At 29.6% G+C, this 18010-nt stretch overlaps 3 protein-coding genes across 4 annotated transcripts; 2 read left to right on the top strand and 1 right to left on the bottom strand.

Annotated features, from left to right (window-relative positions):
* The first annotated feature begins 6386 nt into the window (after window positions 1-6386).
* Window positions 6387-8039, top strand: LOC137810104 (caffeoyl-CoA O-methyltransferase 2-like). The gene is made up of 5 exons (XM_068611235.1): window positions 6387-6606; window positions 6687-6766; window positions 6843-6987; window positions 7129-7260; window positions 7646-8039. The coding sequence occupies exons 1-5, from the start codon at window positions 6511-6513 to the stop codon at window positions 7937-7939; spliced, it is 747 nt and encodes a 248-aa protein (XP_068467336.1). The 5' UTR covers window positions 6387-6510; the 3' UTR covers window positions 7940-8039.
* A 2291-nt stretch (window positions 8040-10330) lies between these two features.
* On the top strand, window positions 10331-12894 carry LOC137810091 (F-box protein At5g67140). Of its 2 annotated transcripts, XM_068611218.1 has the most exons (5): window positions 10331-10666; window positions 10768-10914; window positions 11568-11703; window positions 12149-12247; window positions 12518-12894. In XM_068611218.1, exons 1-5 carry the CDS (start codon window positions 10578-10580, stop codon window positions 12680-12682), a joined length of 636 nt encoding a protein of 211 aa, XP_068467319.1. In that variant the 5' UTR covers window positions 10331-10577; the 3' UTR covers window positions 12683-12894. The 2 variants fall into 2 exon arrangements, with proteins under 2 accessions (XP_068467319.1, XP_068467320.1); XM_068611219.1 differs by lacking the exon at window positions 12149-12247 and having other exon boundaries at window positions 10332-10666.
* Window positions 12895-14007: 1113 nt separating this feature from the next.
* On the bottom strand, window positions 14008-17989 carry LOC137810090 (PI-PLC X domain-containing protein At5g67130-like). The gene is made up of 10 exons (XM_068611217.1): window positions 17970-17989; window positions 17587-17750; window positions 17363-17485; window positions 17125-17262; window positions 16753-16851; window positions 16359-16662; window positions 16053-16276; window positions 15877-15963; window positions 14758-15146; window positions 14008-14259 (listed from the first exon to the last, which is right to left on the bottom strand). The coding sequence occupies exons 2-9, from the start codon at window positions 17701-17703 to the stop codon at window positions 14961-14963; spliced, it is 1278 nt and encodes a 425-aa protein (XP_068467318.1). The 5' UTR covers window positions 17704-17750; window positions 17970-17989; the 3' UTR covers window positions 14008-14259; window positions 14758-14960.
* Between the last annotated feature and the right edge of the window lie 21 nt (window positions 17990-18010).

Below are 18010 nucleotides of genomic sequence, written 5' to 3'. Positions count from 1 at the left end.
TGATTGGTAAGTCACACCAACTACGTTTTCATGTTTCTACTACACATTACACTGCACCTTTACAATTGGTTTTCATTGATATCTGGGGACCTTCACCTTATGTTCTTCCAATGGCTCAAGATATTATATTTTGTTTCTGGATGCTTATAGTAGATATACATGGTTGTTTGTTATTTCACATCAATCTTAGGCTTCTCTTGCTTTATCTCATTTTAAAATATTTGCTGAAAACCAAACTGGTTATAAACTAAAAGCAATCCAAAGTGACAACGCAAAAGAGTTTTTATGTTTCAAAAAGTTTACTACCGATTTTGGCATCCATCACCGTCTCGTATGTCCTCACACTCACGAGCAAAATGGATCCATAGAAAGAAAGCACAGACATATCATTGACATGGGGCTTACTCTTCTTTCTGCTACTTCATTATCTATCAAGTTCTGGACTGAAGTAGCAAAAAATAATAAATTAGTCAATAAAGCATATCTATACATGTTTTACTTTTAAATTTATTTTCATTTTCAAGAGTGTATAACATATTAATACTTTCTAAAAAAATATTAATATATTTACCTTCCTTTTTAATTCTTAATCATATTAGTATAATTAATACATTTTTTATCAACCACTATTTAGTATAAACACAGTTTTAGATGACAGTTATAAATAAACTTGCTAAGTTATATTTTTTTAATTACGTTTTTGTCAATTTGATCAGATAAACAAAATTGCTATGATTTTAAAAAATGAATCTAATTAAATTTTTGAAATAATAGATGATAAGTGTCAATGTATAGTTTTTATGATTGAGAAAATTGAACACTTTGGAACTTAATTGTTGCTTAATGTAAGAAAATTACCTTAATCTGATAATTATTGAATCTGATTATATATTTTGAACCAGGAAACAAATGAATAAATTTAATCCCAATTTTTGTGTAAATTTCATATGAATATGAAGCATTATAAGAAAGAAAACAAAGACTTAATTGGATCACAAGAAGGAGCAAAGAAGAAAAACATAAAGAAAGCATTTAGCTCAAGCTAAAAGTATCCAGATTAAATCAATGGTGCAGTACTAATCTAGCTCAAGATAAAATTTCTTGCTCAAGCTAAAACAACATTGAATGACCTAGGTTAAGCTAAATTGGCTCACTTGAGCTAAAGTTCATTATATAAATTTTGAAACACAGCTAAAACAGGAGCGGTGGAAACAAGAAGTGACTTTTAGAGAGAAGTTAGTGAGAGAAAGAGAAGATAACCTTTGTTCTTAGGAGAAGAACTTGCTCATATCAGCCTTTCTTATGCAATCTAAATCAAGAATGAAGATTGGAGGAGCTATCATGAGTGGCTAAGTGTTTTCTAACTTGGGATTGAATGTAATCTATTTTGATCAAATGTGATATATATATATATATATATATATATATATATATATAATATTCTCTTTTCTACTTATTCTTGGTATTTTCATTTCATGCTTATTACTTGATTCTATCTTATCAATGGAGTCTTGATTTTGATCCTTAAATTTAACTGGAAAGTACCTTTACGGATCTGAAATAAACGAAAATACTTGATAACTTATAATGCTAGGAATAAATTTCAGGTTATTAATTGCATCATAATTTTGTTCATAAAGCTGGATGATTTGATTTGTTAGATATATGAGGAATCAATATTTGAAAAATTATCTTATGAATTTCATCTGTGAGGAATCAAGGTGAATGATTTTAAATTAAGCATAAAAAATAAGTAGTTTTGAGTATTATGTATTGTATTATTCTAAAATACAAATTATTGAAATAGACTTAATTCAATCCCAAGTATCTTTATCTATATTTGATAAGTTAATTTTGTTACATCTTGAATCAAATCTTAAACCTTTAAGTTACTTGTGAAATATTTAATTTGGTTATGAAAAAGTTCTCAACATTATTTTTTATACTTAATGAGTTTTATAACTGAACATCTTAATTAGATTTGTTCCTTGAGTACTATATTAGAATTGATTCGGTACACCAAATATAATGTCATTTCAGAAAATATATTTATATAACATCCACTTTCATTATTTTGTTTGTAAAATAACTCCAATTTTTTTTAGTGGATCGACGACTAAGGGGCTGTTTGTTTCATGAGACAATTTTGCATTCATAAGAATCATATTTCTAAGGATATTATATCAATAAACATAAATTAGAATTAATTTATATATAAGTTGATAATTTTTTTTTGTGCGCAAACTAGTTGTAGTTTATATTTTTATTTATTTTAAACATGTATTAATAATTTGTGCATCTATAGTGTGGTGCAAGTAAAAGAATTTAAAATTTATATATAAATTAAAAGGAAAATATTTCTTTACGCCAAATATAATAAAAATATATATTTAACACAATATTATAATAACATTATAATATTTAAAATTAAAAAATAAATTAAATATAATTAAAATATTATTTAATTAGTTGTGAAGGATATGTTTTCTGTTTATGGTGTTAACATATATCACTTGTTTTAATATAAGCTGTGCATTCAAATTTTGTGCACTATACATACAAGTTAAAAAATAGGTAAACGTGTTTTTCTTATTTAAATATAAGAAAGATGTACATTATACATGCATGCCATTAATTAATGCTATAGATATAATTACAAGTTTGACCTAAAATTGGGTTGAAATATTGAGTACAAGAACTGGTCAACGGTGTCCGCAAGTCAGTTTTTATATGACCAAAGTTTATTATTTTTTATTTATTGATATAATGTACACACAAAGTCTTTGAAAATATATGATAAAAATAGTCAATATCTGATTGATCTATGAAAATTACAGGTGTGGTTATTGGTCTTTATATATTGCAGTCTATAAATAATATTTTGATTAACAAGATTGGTAATAGAAGTTTAAATTATAGCATGGTAGGTTTTCTCATACTTAATTAGTAAGTTGCAGAGGTTAAATGTCAAATGATTACAAAGTAAAGACTTTTTATTTTATTTTTTAAACAGAAAAAGTATGATTTTTGAGAAGGAATTTATTTTTCACTCTCTACCATATAAAGAGAAATAATATAAAATACTTTTCCAAGAATGCTTGAATTTGTTGGAAAAATACTAAATGTGTGTCCAGATATACTATCATATTAGACATTGTTATGAAAGGCAAAACATCACCAATTGAGCTGACTAGATATCATTTTTTAATGAGTTTGTATTTTTCTATAATTTTTATTTAAAAGATCTTTGTGCTTGTAATAAAATTGTAAAAAATATAATAAAAATCTAACTAATTATCTATGAATATATTTTGCAGATTAAAAATCTAACTAATTAACCATGGATATATGTTGCAGATTGACAACCGAATCACGTTAAATTGTGTGTTGTTTATGAGTGCGTCTTTTCACTATAACATTATTTATAACTCAAAATCTTTTAAAATATGTTTGTAAGATTTTTTCTTTAGAAGAAATTAAATTTGCAATGGGCGGTTAGAAGTTAGATTATGCTCAATTAGAAGGATTTTGTTTTTGTTTAACATTTTTCTGATGTAAATGTCATTTTTTCCTTATAATGATTCAATGTTAGAATTATTTTGTTAGTTTTGAAATTTGAAATATATATCTATCTTCTGATAGAATTGTATCTATGATTAATAAAAAAAATTAACACAAATAAAATCAGAAAAATGTAATAACTAATGGTGATATATATAGTCATTCTTCATATTCTTATTTTCCTCCTTTCTATAATTTAGTGATGTTTAATTTTATGTTTGACAATGAAAAACACTCAAAAGTCTTACCCTAAAATTAAATAATGAACGTAATTTAACATGTGAACTGTATCATATATTATATGGATTAAATAATTGTGGATCAACTTGTGTACCTGAGTCCTAATTTTTTTATTGTAATAATTGGAACACATTGACATTTGTATATTTTCAAACTTTGATAGAGGAGGAATTTAATATAGATCCCTTGTAATGGAAAGGTGATTTATGATTGAGTTGAGAAAAAAAAATTACTAAAATGAAAGTAGAAGGAAGTAGAATAAAATTATATGATGTTAAAAATTGTTATTAAAAAATTATTATTTATATTGGAATCAAATAAACCTTATCAGATAAATCTGTTATAATGATGACAATTCAATAGAAGAAAAATTACACTGAACTATTAAACAAACTTTACGATTATACTCAACTTTCTAAAAATATAAGAATAAAATTGTATTTTTCTAAAAAAAATATTGAAAAAAATGGTCACTAAACCTAAATAGAAATTATAAATTATTTAGTATATTATTTTAATAAAAATTTGAAATATGTAAAATTCATAAATTATTTAATTACAAATATGTGAAATAAATAAAAATTTTAAACTATTAAAAATTCTAAATAAATACAAATCCTATATTATTTTATGTCCTACTATAAAAAAAATCTGAAATAAATAAAATTATTAAATAACTTAAAAATCTAAATAAATACAAATCTAAATTATTTAATGTTATACTTGAGTAAAAAAACTAATAAATAAAATTTCTAAATTATTCCACATCCTAAATAAATACAAAAAATAAATTTAATAAATAAAATTTCTAAATTATTCCACATCCTAAATAAATACAAAAAATAAGAATTTTTTTAATGTATTATTTGAATAAAAATATAAATTTCTTAAGTTATTCAAAATCCTAAATAAATACAAATTTAAATTATTATTTTTAACTTTTATTGTTTGTTTTTATTAATAATAGTATTAAATACTTAAATTATATAGTAAAAATTATGTTCTCCTTCTTATACAACCACCACCCAAGCTAATAGTTGCACCTATAGGGAGTATCTAAAGGAAGCGTCTACGTCTACGGGAGAGTAGACCAAAGCATAAACCCTACGTCTATAACTTTTGCATGTACAAGTGAATGTCTGCTGTATAGAGAATGCCTAATGCTATTCCATTATTTGAATTTAAAATATATTAAATTATTTTTAAATTATTCAAGATCCTAAATAAACACAAATCTTAAATTATTATATGGCCTACCTAAATAAAAATATAAAATAAATGAAATTTCTAAGTTTTTCAAAATCCTAAATAGATACAAATTCTAAATTGTAATTTTTTTATCAATACAAACCTAAATTATTTAAAGTCATACTTAAATAAAAATATGAAATAAATAAAATTTCTAAGTTATTCAAAATCTTAAATAAATATAAATCATGAATTATTTAATGTCTTACTTAAATAAAAGTTTGAAATAAATAAAATTTATAAATTATTAAAAATTCCAAATTATTTAATATGAAACAAATACATATCATGAATTATTTAATGTCTTACTTAAATAAAAATTTGAAGTAATTAAATTTTCTAAATTATTCAAAATTTTAAATAAATATAAATTCTTAATTATTTAATGCTCTACTTAAATAAAGTATCGGAAGTAAATAAAATCCATAAATTATACAAAATCATAATAAATCAAAATCCTAAATTATTTAATATCCTATTTAAATGAAGATATGAAATAAATAAAATTTATAAATTATTCAAAATCCTAAAAAACACAAATCCTAAATTATTTGCTATTGTTGGTTGGTTGTGATATGTTTTGTCATTTACATTGATTTTTTTATTTATATTTTACGACTAATTAAAAGTTTTTGTCAATATAATTATATATTAGTTCTTAAATTTGTTAATTACTGCTTTGCTCTTATTGATCCTATGTTCCTTATTTTAAATTTGTTGATTTGTGCTTTAAAAAATAATATTGTTTCATATACACATATACACATATTTTGGTAGTTATATTTCTTACAAATATGTTTGTGTTTTTTTGTTTTTGAATATTTGCTTATACGATTTCATGTTTAAATTTTATATGTAATTTGATTTCAAATGTATTGATTTGATCTTTTCGGTGTGATCAACACTTAAAAAATTGACAAATACATTAAAACAGTCTAATTCATATCTATTAATTGTAATTATTATTTAATTTTTTTATATCTAATTTCTACTTTTATTTTCAATTAATTACAAATATTCTTGTCATTTTGGGTTGTAACAATTTTAATAGGGTGTTAAAACAATTGTGAATAACTTAAGCATCTTTCATTGTTAATGAATTCTTTTACTGATTAAAGAAAAAAATATTTCTGAATAGGTAATCACGGTTGTTTTAGTAGGGATAGAAGATATAACATATGGAAAATTAAGATTTTCCAAACACTTTAAGACAATTATGTGTTAGTTATGCTAAGAGTCTTTGAATTATATTATTTCACACTCTAAAGGAATCCTGCAAAATTCCAAATGGAAGCTTCAACTTACCAACCCCATAACAACCCTTGAAATTTTGTCATCAAACTCAATCATAGAAAATAGCTGCAAACACATGCACTCACTTTCTATATAAATAGGAGTTCTGAGCCATTGTTTACCTGCAACAAATATTCAGAGAACAAATCCCAAAGACAGATATCAATCATGACTATCATCAACGAAGAGCAACAACAAAATCAAATGGCTGGCCACAAACAACTCCGTCATAAGAGTCTCCTTCAGAGTGATGCACTCTATCAGGTTCATTCCATCACAAACATTTTCTTCTTCTTTTTCCACAACAACACCAACATCTGTACATAACACAAATATTACTGCAGTATATACTTGAAACCAGTGTGTACCCAAGAGAGCACGAGAGCTTGAAGGAGCTACGAGAGTTGACGGAAAAACACCCTTGGTAATAAGATCATGATTATGTACCCTAGAATTATTAATCAATGTTTTCTCAATGTTTTCTCGATGCTGTAAAACAGGAACCTCTTGGCTACACCGCCTGACGAAGGACAACTTTTAGGTATGCTGCTGAAGCTCATCAATGCCAAGAACACCATGGAGATTGGCGTCTACACTGGTTACTCCTTGCTTTCCACTGCCCTCGCTCTCCCATCTGATGGAAAGGTCTTAATTCATAGATACGCATACCTCATATTTCTGTAGGAAGAAGTAAAAAAGGGAAAAAAGTTTGTGTTTAATGCATAGATTCTTACATAATATATAACCTGCATATGCGTGATGAAAGGTTTTGTTCAAATGAAACAGATCTTGGCATTGGATATTAACCGGGAATATTATGAACTGGGGTTGCCTGTGATTGAAAAGGCTGGAGTGGCTCACAAGATTGACTTCAGAGAAGGGCCAGCTCTTCCTCTTCTTGATCAACTTATCAAAGAGGTGAGTTCAATCCATCCATCTTACCATTATTTTGAAGAAAAAGATGTTTTTGTTGTTGATCATCTGTGTGGTTGGAGATCTTAGATTGACTAGAGATTAAAACATTTTATTATATATAAGTGGGTGAAAATCTCAACTAAGATTTTATGGGATTGAGTTAGACTTAAAATTCGTAATATATTATCAAAGTTATTTCAAAACTAGGATATCCCAGTGAGTGTTTGTTGGACGATCCACATCGATTAGAGATTATGAATTTTATTGTATATAAATAGGTACAAACCTCACTTCAGAAACCAATTTTATAGGTTAAGTTTAAAATCCATTTAGTAATAATTAGACTTATGTAATATTACGTAATATATGTGTTGCATCTGATGAACAGGAGAAGAATAAGGGAACCTTCGATTTCATCTTTGTGGATGCTGATAAGGATAACTACTTGAACTATCACAACAGGGTGATTGAGCTTGTGAAGGTTGGGGGAATGATCGCCTACGATAACACCCTGTGGAACGGCTCTGTCGTCGCTCCACCCGATGCTCCTCTCTTGGATTATATTAAATATTATCGCGATTTTGTGATAGAGCTCAATCAAGCTCTTGCAGTTGATTCAAGGGTCGAGATTTGCCAGCTTCCCGTTGGTGACGGCATTACCCTGTGCCGCCGCATCATCTGATCACTCTGCTCCTTTTACCTGCTACGGACTGAAAAACATGAGTTTCTACTATGTTACCTAATCCATGAATAAAATAATGTTGTCTTTCGATGAATTTTAATTTTAGTCTTCTACGCAAATGCATTCACCATGTCTCTTCCTCAACACAAAACACATGTATTGATTTCAAATCATATTTACAACAATTAAATATATATTATATGTGCGTGTAATAAGCTCAATTATATATAACAGGCTGGCAAAATAGAGTTAGAATATCATCTATTAAACTTAATTTTTTAAACCAAAATTTCCAATTAAAACCTTTTTGATGAAAAAAATGTAGTAAATATCAACTTTAAACTATCCTGGTAGAATTGGTGATGGCTGATGGTAATATTATATGACGAAGAAAATAACTAATATGTATAGAGTGAATTAAATTACAATCAGATTCGAATAGGATTTGAAATTTAAATGATGTTATTTTAAATATAAAAGAAATTATGTTAAAAGATAAATATCTTGCAGTCTAAAAATAATATTCTTTATCTTCTTAAAATGTCAGAATGAACAGGACATGTTAAATTCTTGAGCCTTGTTTTGATTGAAAAGATATTACAAAAAGAGACCATCTTAGATTTTATACCTAGCTTTCTTCTTGGGCTATTTTTCAAGCCTTTTCACGAAGGGTGTTTCGTCCCAACAAATTTCTCCTTACACCCCATCATTGTTTGAAAATACTGTTTTATTCTTTTTAAAAATAATTTCCACATTATTCTTTTCAAAATATTTTTGAAACACATTTTATAAATTTTGGATTTACTATTTCAGAAGTCAAAAAATATGTTTTGAGAAAGATATTTGAGAATAATATTTTATCTTCTGAATTTTTTATTCTGAAAAAACTTCTTCTTTTTTTACTATTTTAAAATCGTCCAAAACTATTAAAAATAATTTAAATAATTTGAGTATTTCAAAAAATGTATGAGTAAGAAGGAAGAAACACCCTTTCACGAACCACTGCCTAAAATTGGGGCGTTAAATTCTCCCACCCATGTTTTTAAATCTACAGTCCATATAAAATTAAAATTCCAATTTTATCTTTTTGAGATTTGTATTTTAGATTCATGTGTTTATATGTTGAATTGTATATTTTAAAATATATTTTTTATTTTGTATTTTGAATTGTCCATTAAAATACAATTTTTTGTATTCTAAATATACATTTTAGAATACAATTTTTTGAATTTCATAACCTACATTCTGAAATATGAAACAAAATATGCCTTCTGGAAATGTATTCCATCCAGAAATGTATTATCTTAATAAAAAATATATTTTGGATTTAAAAATGCATTATGAATTATGGAAAAGTATTTTCTGAATTTAAAAACATATGAAAATGCATTTTTTAGGGTCCGTTTTGTCATTTCATCTTTTCATGTTGGTGCAGGTTTAAAAACATTGGATAAAAATAGAACTCCCCTAAATTTGCAATATTTTGTAATATTAAACAATACTACTAAAAAAATGACGACATATTGGTGGAAAATAAAAATGAGGTAGGTGAATTTATGTGTATCCCGAAGCTCTAGCTTTTAACATATCCACCAAGAAAAGTCAACAGAGAGACGTGAATGAAAATAAGAGTACTATTCAAGATACTTACACAAAAAATTCTTTAACCTTTAAAAAAATATATAAAATGGACCCAAAAAAAAAGGAAACTTAAAACTATCCACTGAAGATATTTCAAGATTAGTGAGTCAGATACAGCTATATATCTTAACCAAGTCAAATAAAAAAATGCTTACCATAATTATATATATCTCCAAAAGCTATTTCAAACGTTTAAAAGTAAAAGATTAATTCATGATAAAAAAAAACAATATAGATAACAAATAATATAATAAAAATAACTCATCATACAAATTTTTCACCATTTTGGAATGAGCTATATATTAGTCATTCTCACAAATTATTTCCAACCACATTTTATTTCAACTACCCAACTAACTCATTATCATTTCCAAATTCCAATTATTTAATCATGTATTAAAATAAACAAATTAGATATTCCAAAAAAAATGATTGATGGATGGAAACTATAATGCGCATACATATCCATATAGATCCTCGGTTAAACAGAAAAGAGAATCTAGAATCTGAATCTACGTAACAGATAGGGTATTCCTTAATTTGTGTGTGAATAAAAACATGATGTTCCACCGTTTTTTAACTAATTTAACTAATAAAAGTGCATCCACGCCTGAATTAACTGGCAGATAGTTATTCATGCTAATAAGTTTTTTCAAATTTGGATTCTGATATGTAATTGCTCTAAATATTTTAAAGCACAGAAAATTTTTATTGCATAAAAAGAGTTTTTAACTCGAAAACAAAAAAAAAAAAACAAATGAAAGAAGAGAAAAGTTGCGTGAACACAGTAAAGAAGGACGTGACAATAAACAGGATGACGAAAACATGAGGACACTTTTGAGTTTCCTTGTTGAGTGTATTATTATATATTTCTGACACAAAAAAGACACTTTTCATAGAACAGAACTGCGCAGAGTATAAGGTTATTTTGAGGTGAAAGTTGTGTGGTGTTTTCCAAAGGGCCAATTGGGTTTGTGATTGTTAGTGAGAGGATCAAATGGAAGTTGAGGCAGAGATTGATCGCTTGCCCGTTGACTTGTTGGCTAATATTTTTGTTCTCTTTACTTCCTTCACTGATTTGGCCCAGTAAGTTTTCATGTTCTTTGTATCAGTGTTTCATTTTGCTTTAATAATTCATTCACCAATCACCATGAGTTTGACTTTGTGATGTGGTTTTGCTTTGAAAGGGCGAGCGGGGTTTGCAAGAAATGGAAACAAGGGGTGAATGAGTCTCTGGCATGCAGACAGAATCTCAGTTTTGCAGGTTGGAAAATGGATGATGACTCCACTGCTCGCCTTGTTTGTCATGCTTACAATCTCACAAGACTACATATGTACGTATATATATATATATATACCTTGCTTCTTTTTTTCATACCCTCAATTCTATTCTATCCTATTCTTTTATTGTTCTTCGGTTATGTACTTGTGCTTTTCCTGATTAAATTAACAATTCAATGGAAAATATTTGTGCTATTTTAGGTTCAGGAGGAAACTAGAATATGGAGAAGGTTGATAACATGTTTGTTTAGGGATATGAATCTCGTAGAGTTTCGAACCTAAGTAAAAGCAGTATTTTTGCTTTTGATGAGAATCTGCACCATTTGTCCTAGGCCGAACCTCTAACCCTTTTATCTTGATTTGTGGTGGCACCGTTTTGGTGTCTTTTATTTGGTTTTCTTGTTTTTCTAAGCTTTCTGATATGGAGATGCAATATTGAGTAAGTGGTTATCGTGCAACCGCAAATATAGTTTGAATAGATTACATTACACATGTCGGTTCATTTTTCATTTTAACCTGTAAAGAATACATGAAATAAGTAGGGTGCCATAACTTTGACAAGCTTTGAGTTGTAAAATTTGGAATCTGAAACCAGAAATAGTAGAGTTTGGTAGTTTATAACCAGTTATAAGCTATGTTGTCATCGTCAAGGTGTCAAGAATGTAGATCTAAGATGAACAACTTTTATTGTCTTTTGTATGTTCAGACCGAGAAGCCGTTGGAGTTGTCAGATAACTGATGCTGGACTTGTCAGAATATCTTTTGCAAAGTGTGTCGGCAATCTCACATCCATATCTTTGTGGGGTTTGACTGGCATCACAGATGAAGGTGTTGTTCAACTGGTATGCCATTGTTTTGATTTTGTAACACACATGCTTGGGTTTGGGACATATTACATGGAATGATGTTAGAAAATAGAAGGGGATTAAATCACAATACTTGTTTTCAGTTGAAATTAAATCCAACCCAAAATATGAATTGATATTTTCACTTCAATGTGTCTCACTTGCCTTCCAACATATATTCATTTTGTGCAGACTATTGCAGTTGGAATGAAATTAGATTAGTTTTGTGAGTTTTTCATGACTAGATTGTGCAGATAGTATTCTGACATTTGTCAGGAATTGTTATTTTCTGTTTCTAGTTTGACTAATAGCTACTTGGATTTCAGTTGATAGCCACAAAATTTGTCCTCAAACCAAAATTAGGACACATTCCAAGAAAAAATCAATACATTGTCAATTAATGTGTTGTTTTGTTTTTATTTCCCTTTGCTTCTAACAACAGATAACCAGAACTAGATCTTTACAACATCTGAATGTTGGTGGTACATTTATCACGGATGAATCTCTGTTTGGCATTGCAAGGAGTTGTCCAAAGTTGGAGGCAAGTTATAAGAACTTGAATGTTAGGTTTTTGTGTTCAATTATTGTCCTCCTTCCATAACAAAAGAAACTAATATATAGAACATCAGAGCAAAGGTATATTGATGCTCATGGTTTAAAGAAAAATTACAATTGTCTAGAAATGGCATTTCAATCATCTCACTGTCTGTATTTAGTATGTATGAGCCTAATCATCAATCTTCACTGGTTTATATTCTATGTTTGTGATATTCCATTGCATTATAAATGATTGCTTATTGTTTTTGTTCAGACCATTGTTCTTTGGAGCTGTCGTCATGTAACTGAGAATGGGCTTTTTGCCTTAGTTGACAAATGCCTGGAGCTAAAATCAATGAATGTATGGGGAACAAGAGTTCCTGTGGACTGCATCAACAATTTACTTATTTTAAGTCCAGCCCTTGAGATCAAAGTTTGAAACTAGACTACTTGTGTACAATGGTGTCCCTGTATTTTTTTTACTGCTATTTTTATGTACAGATTGTTTCGTTTTTGTATTCTTAGATTCAACATGCCTGAAAATCATCTGAATATGTCAAAATACATTTCTGCAAGTAGCTATTGCTGTAAAGGTTCAATTCACAAAACAAAGTCAAGTGTAATAAAAGATTATTGAACTCTATCGATTCATTTAATGACTTAACTTACCTATGCAAGTTGCATTTAAAGTGCAGAACTGTACTGAGCTGGGACCAAGTTTAGAAAAATTGCTTAACTAACAAGTATTATAAGAAAAAAAATTAAGATAAAATGATCAATTTTTTCCCATACATTAAAATTAATTTATACACTCTAGAATCCTTTTTATCTAGTTTTTACAAGTTGATTTGAAATTATAAGAAGATTTTAAATCATTTTACTTTAGTCATTAATTATTTTCTTCTATTCTAAAAGTACTTATTGATTTTTTTTTAAAACTAATTAAATACTAATTCCTTAATAAGATCTCGGGTAATTTACAACTATTAAAAAAAGTCCATAAATAATAAAATATTCTTAAAAAATATATCAAATATAAAAATTTATAATAATAACTAATAACTTGGTCCGCTTAAACAGCTTTGTTTAAGTTAGGTGTTTGATTTCTTTATTTTTCTCTCTCATGATATGACTTATTTTATGAGATAAAGATCTCTTAAAATATGCAACAATGAGAGATCTCATTATATTAAGGTATTGTATTTATTCGATACTTGCATTCAAATAATTTCTAATCCAAAAGAACAAAAACTCACCTGAAATCTGATAGCTGATAGAGATACAAACCCAACAGGTGAAATGGAAGAGGTCTTGAGTTGGAAACTCAACTTCTAGATGGTAACTAGCGTGCAAAAATAAAACTATTTGTTTCACGTCAATTTTGTTTGTATAATTATAATTATATTCTTTATGCCCCCTAAATGTTTAATGACACAGAAGTGAGAGAGAGCAACAAGGTTTTTTTTAGTATTATTAAATAGTGTAAACAATTAAAATCCATGCAAAAAATTGCATCAGATTCTTCCAAATAAGGAATTGCGAGGTAGGCCAGAAAGAGAATGAAAGAAAGCAGATAAAGGCATTATTAATAAGATGAAAGAAGTGATTAATAATACTAGGAAAGAAATACCTGCTAACTGCATAATTAAGGTCAAATTGTGAGATTTCTTCAAGGATTTATGATACCTCTAGCTATTATTAGTCGATTTTGTTTTTTCATTTTTACAGACAAATTTTAGGGTGTACTAAAAAATTTACACGATGTTCTGGAACTTCCTCTGTTAAACTATAAGGTTCAGGATCCATGCTAACTGTATGTTATATGGTTAAATGTACGAGAATACAACTATAGTGTTCAAACATCAATACAAAAGTGAATGAAGGAAGGACAAGTGGTAAGAATTGTCAGAATACAATCGGAACAAACCGTAACAAAGACCAAGAGCTTCTTGACATCCTGATCCTATATTGCAAATTTCCTATTCTGTCTTCACTAATGATACCTTGGTACATATCCTGAAAAGCAATAAGAGGAAATATTACAAATATAATAAGAGTGAACATTACTTAGGGGTAGCTGATAAGACATCATATCCACTATCACAACGGAGTGCCACAATATCGATGGAACCACAAACAACAACAATGGTTTTTGAACCATTGGAGACTTGAACTAGGAAAACTCGGGCAAACAAAAGAGCTCATTCAATGAGAAAGGTTATCACACATTGCAGGTTGAATCACAAACTTCACTGGAGAAAAAAGAACTCTCTAAACCGACATGGCAAAACTTGAGCTAGATGATTTTTAATTTGTCAAATTTGTTTTCAGGGAAATAAATCATTTAACCAGAGCTTGGTCAATAACTTCTGGTTAACACATACAATTATTTGTCAAATTACCTTGTAAACCACATTAAGAACCTAAATGCAATGAGAGAAAATGAAAGGAAGTGTGGGCATACAGAGTTTCAATATCTAGAAATTGAATTAGACAGCCAAGAATAAAACATACCTGAACTTCTCTGGATGCATCTTAGTCTTTCTTGGTTGGTTACCTCTACCTGAGAGGTATTATAGCCTCAGCAATTCCAAAATTTTGTTTTATCTAATTGCTAACCTATAAGCAGAAGCCCCTCTTTAAAGACTTTCTCATTTATGACAGACAAATATAATAACACTAAGAGCTTCTCCTGTTAGACTTAGCTTGAGTACTGATTACAATCGCCATAAAACATAAATAAGGAGGAAGTAAAACAAGACGAAAAGGAAGCAGTTTGGAGAAAGGACAGGTGAAGCTGATCTAGAGAACTGAACAGATCCTGTAAAGCTTCCAGCTGTGTTGGTCACTGGACTTGTATTAGGTACAGCTATATTCTTGCAAGATCCAAAAGGTGCTCCCTCCTGCATAAATGCAGCAATTATCTAATTGTCCTTGATCTATTTTTTTATCACCAAAATGCTCAGGTTGGTAGAAGCTGTGCTAGGATATAAATCAATCCACATTAAGAATTCCACACGATATAACATCAATTCATCATACACACAAATGTTATTCCTATACCTTACTTTTACATGAGGGCCAGACATCTTTGGGAAAGAAAGCAGGTATGGAGAAGCTTATTTCTCTACATTTTTGCCAAAAAGAAATTTTGATGATACAGTCAAAGTCAACCATAACATGATTTTACATTTTTGCTATTTTCAACAATAACTAAAAGTAAACCTTTCTCTCCTCCTCTCAAGATTAATTATCTCTTGCATTAGGGTTGATTTCAAGGAATAATAACAAACACTGAATTACATATAGGGATACTTAAATTTGATGACTGACCAACTGTCTACCTCAAATTCAGACAGAATATCTGAATCAAACAGATTAACGTAATATAGATAATACCAGTCAGGCTTGAAAGGTCTGATACTTCCTGTTCATGTGTACAATCAGTATTGAATAGGCAACTGTTTAACTTTGAAATAAGATGAATTTCAGAATGTAGGACTGAAGTTAATCTAAATTAGGTTTCCACTCACCGAAGGAATTATGAGGCATAAAATTATCAAAATAAAGAAGAAAGTTCACACACAAATGGCATTAAGGCAATACATTTCTGAACAAGAAATGCAAGCAAACCTGGCAAGCAGAGACTGTATTGCAGCCGCACAGTGAGTGGCCGTTCATTTTATCCACGATATCGAAAACGCCCCCACCGTCACTCCTCTGCATGAAATTCATTTAGAATTCTGAAATGAATTTGAGTTATTTTCTACACTATTGAATTGGAATCAGTAATCCAGAAGAAGGAATACCATGTAAAAATTTACTGCTATAAAACTAGGCAACACATTTCCTGCAGCTTTGTAACATGTGTTCACCATATCAGCAAGTGGAGCCGAATGCTCTTTGCATGAGTCAGCTTCAACCGGATATGTTGGAAAGTAATTCTGTAAGAAAAGTGATGCACTTCTAGAAATTAGGGGTTTCGATTCTTTTCTGTGTGGACAAGAACCCCCTTGAACTCCATGATCTCCAGCTGCAAGGTAGTAAAATTATGAAGTTGCCATTTCACTACATTTAGAATAATGATATCTATGCTACAATGACATTGTACTTACACTCATTTTCAATCATGTAAGTCCACTGATAAGCTATTCCTTCTTCAGCTTCCTTAGAAGCATCAGAAGTGAAAACAAGTAGTCGACGACTTGTTTGAACCATCTCGGTTAAAGTGGGCCAATCTTCACCCTTTTTAGGCATATCAGACACAGGGAACCAGTATTTATCTAGTCCAGCATTTGAGAATAGATTAGTCAACCCCTTTGGAGTACGCACATAATCCTCAATTACAATGGTGACAATCTCTGTCGGATTTGCTGTTAAGAATGCCTCCACTTCTCTCAAAGTATTTATAGCAGGTTGCTGAAAATATTTTCAGCTTGCCACATTAGACAACACCCGCAAAATTAGATAGTAAAACGAATATCAAAGAGGAGTTTAGAGTTAGATTACAAAGGCAGTGAAGTTGAAGCACTTCTCTCCAAATGAATGACAGAGCCAGATATCGTTCTCAAAGTCGTACATATCCAACATCAATCCTCTCACTCCATTCTAAACACCATCCATAAAAAAATGTGTAAGAATCACTAAATAAACAAGTAAAACACAAAATTATAGATAGATATGAGCATATAAGAATTAATATCACTCACTTAACTCCTTCATCTCGAAGCCATGTAAAAAAAATCACTAAAAAATTAAAAACAGACAATATTCCCTTAATCATGAAGGTAAACTAGAATCTAGGAAATGCAAAATGAAGAAGGAAACGGTGTGACGTTTTGTCTGTCCAAGGAATCCCACTTAGAGGACAAGAAGGCATACCCTCAACTGGTTAGTAACAGTGTCTTCTTGATTGTAAAAGGTGAGTCTCTGAACTCCAGCCAAAGATGGTGCATCCACGATGCTGAATGAATTATGAGTCATGATCCACGAGTACTTGTTGAAGGGCAAACCATCCACCTGCATGAATGTCCCAAAAAAGAGACAGTTAATATTGTTGCGTTACATAGATATGTTATGTTGTCTGGTATGGTATGTCAGATATGTTGTTGGAGGTTACGAGAGATGTAACGATGGTGGCTTGGCCTCTGGTGCAAACGGGCCGAGTCCGGCCCAAAGCAGGGCAATTGCCGCAATAGAGACCCGGCCCACAATCGGTGGCAGCTGTACATGCTTCCAAAACCTGCGGAAGTTCGTGAATTTTTCAGGTGAATCTCAGAAACTGAAACGAGTTTGCATGGATCATAATTGAGTGTGAAGGGTGAGAGAGAAAAGGAAGTGAACCTGGCAATTCCCGTTGAAGCATGCGGCGGAAGAGGTGAGGAAGAGGGAGAAGAAGAGTGAGGCAAAGATGGTGGGGCTTCTGCATTTGGTGAGGGAATCCAAGAAACGCGAGCACATGGCACCAGAGAGAGAGGAAAGGTTGAAAGGAAAAGAAAGAGATTTTACTGTGCAAGAGGAGAAAGAGAGAGAGAGAGAGGTTGATCAAAGTTTTGGCTTTGTCACCTTTAGTTTTTCTCTTATTTTGAGGCAACTATACTTAACGTTTATGTATAATGATGCACTTTATTATATTATTTGAATGAAGAAAAAAAAATTGTGGAGATAAATGTTTATTTAATACAAGGGTGAGAAGATGGGTTAAGGTGGATACAAAAGGCACTAACCTCTTCCAAATGCAATGTCATCTCTTGAGTGTTCCCCACTT

Source organism: Phaseolus vulgaris, chromosome 2 (genome assembly GCF_000499845.2).
Source record: "Phaseolus vulgaris cultivar G19833 chromosome 2, P. vulgaris v2.0, whole genome shotgun sequence".
Classification (NCBI taxonomy): Eukaryota; Viridiplantae; Streptophyta; class Magnoliopsida; order Fabales; family Fabaceae; genus Phaseolus; species Phaseolus vulgaris.
Note: the sequence above shows the minus strand (reverse complement) of the source record. Positions and strands in the feature narration are given on the sequence as shown.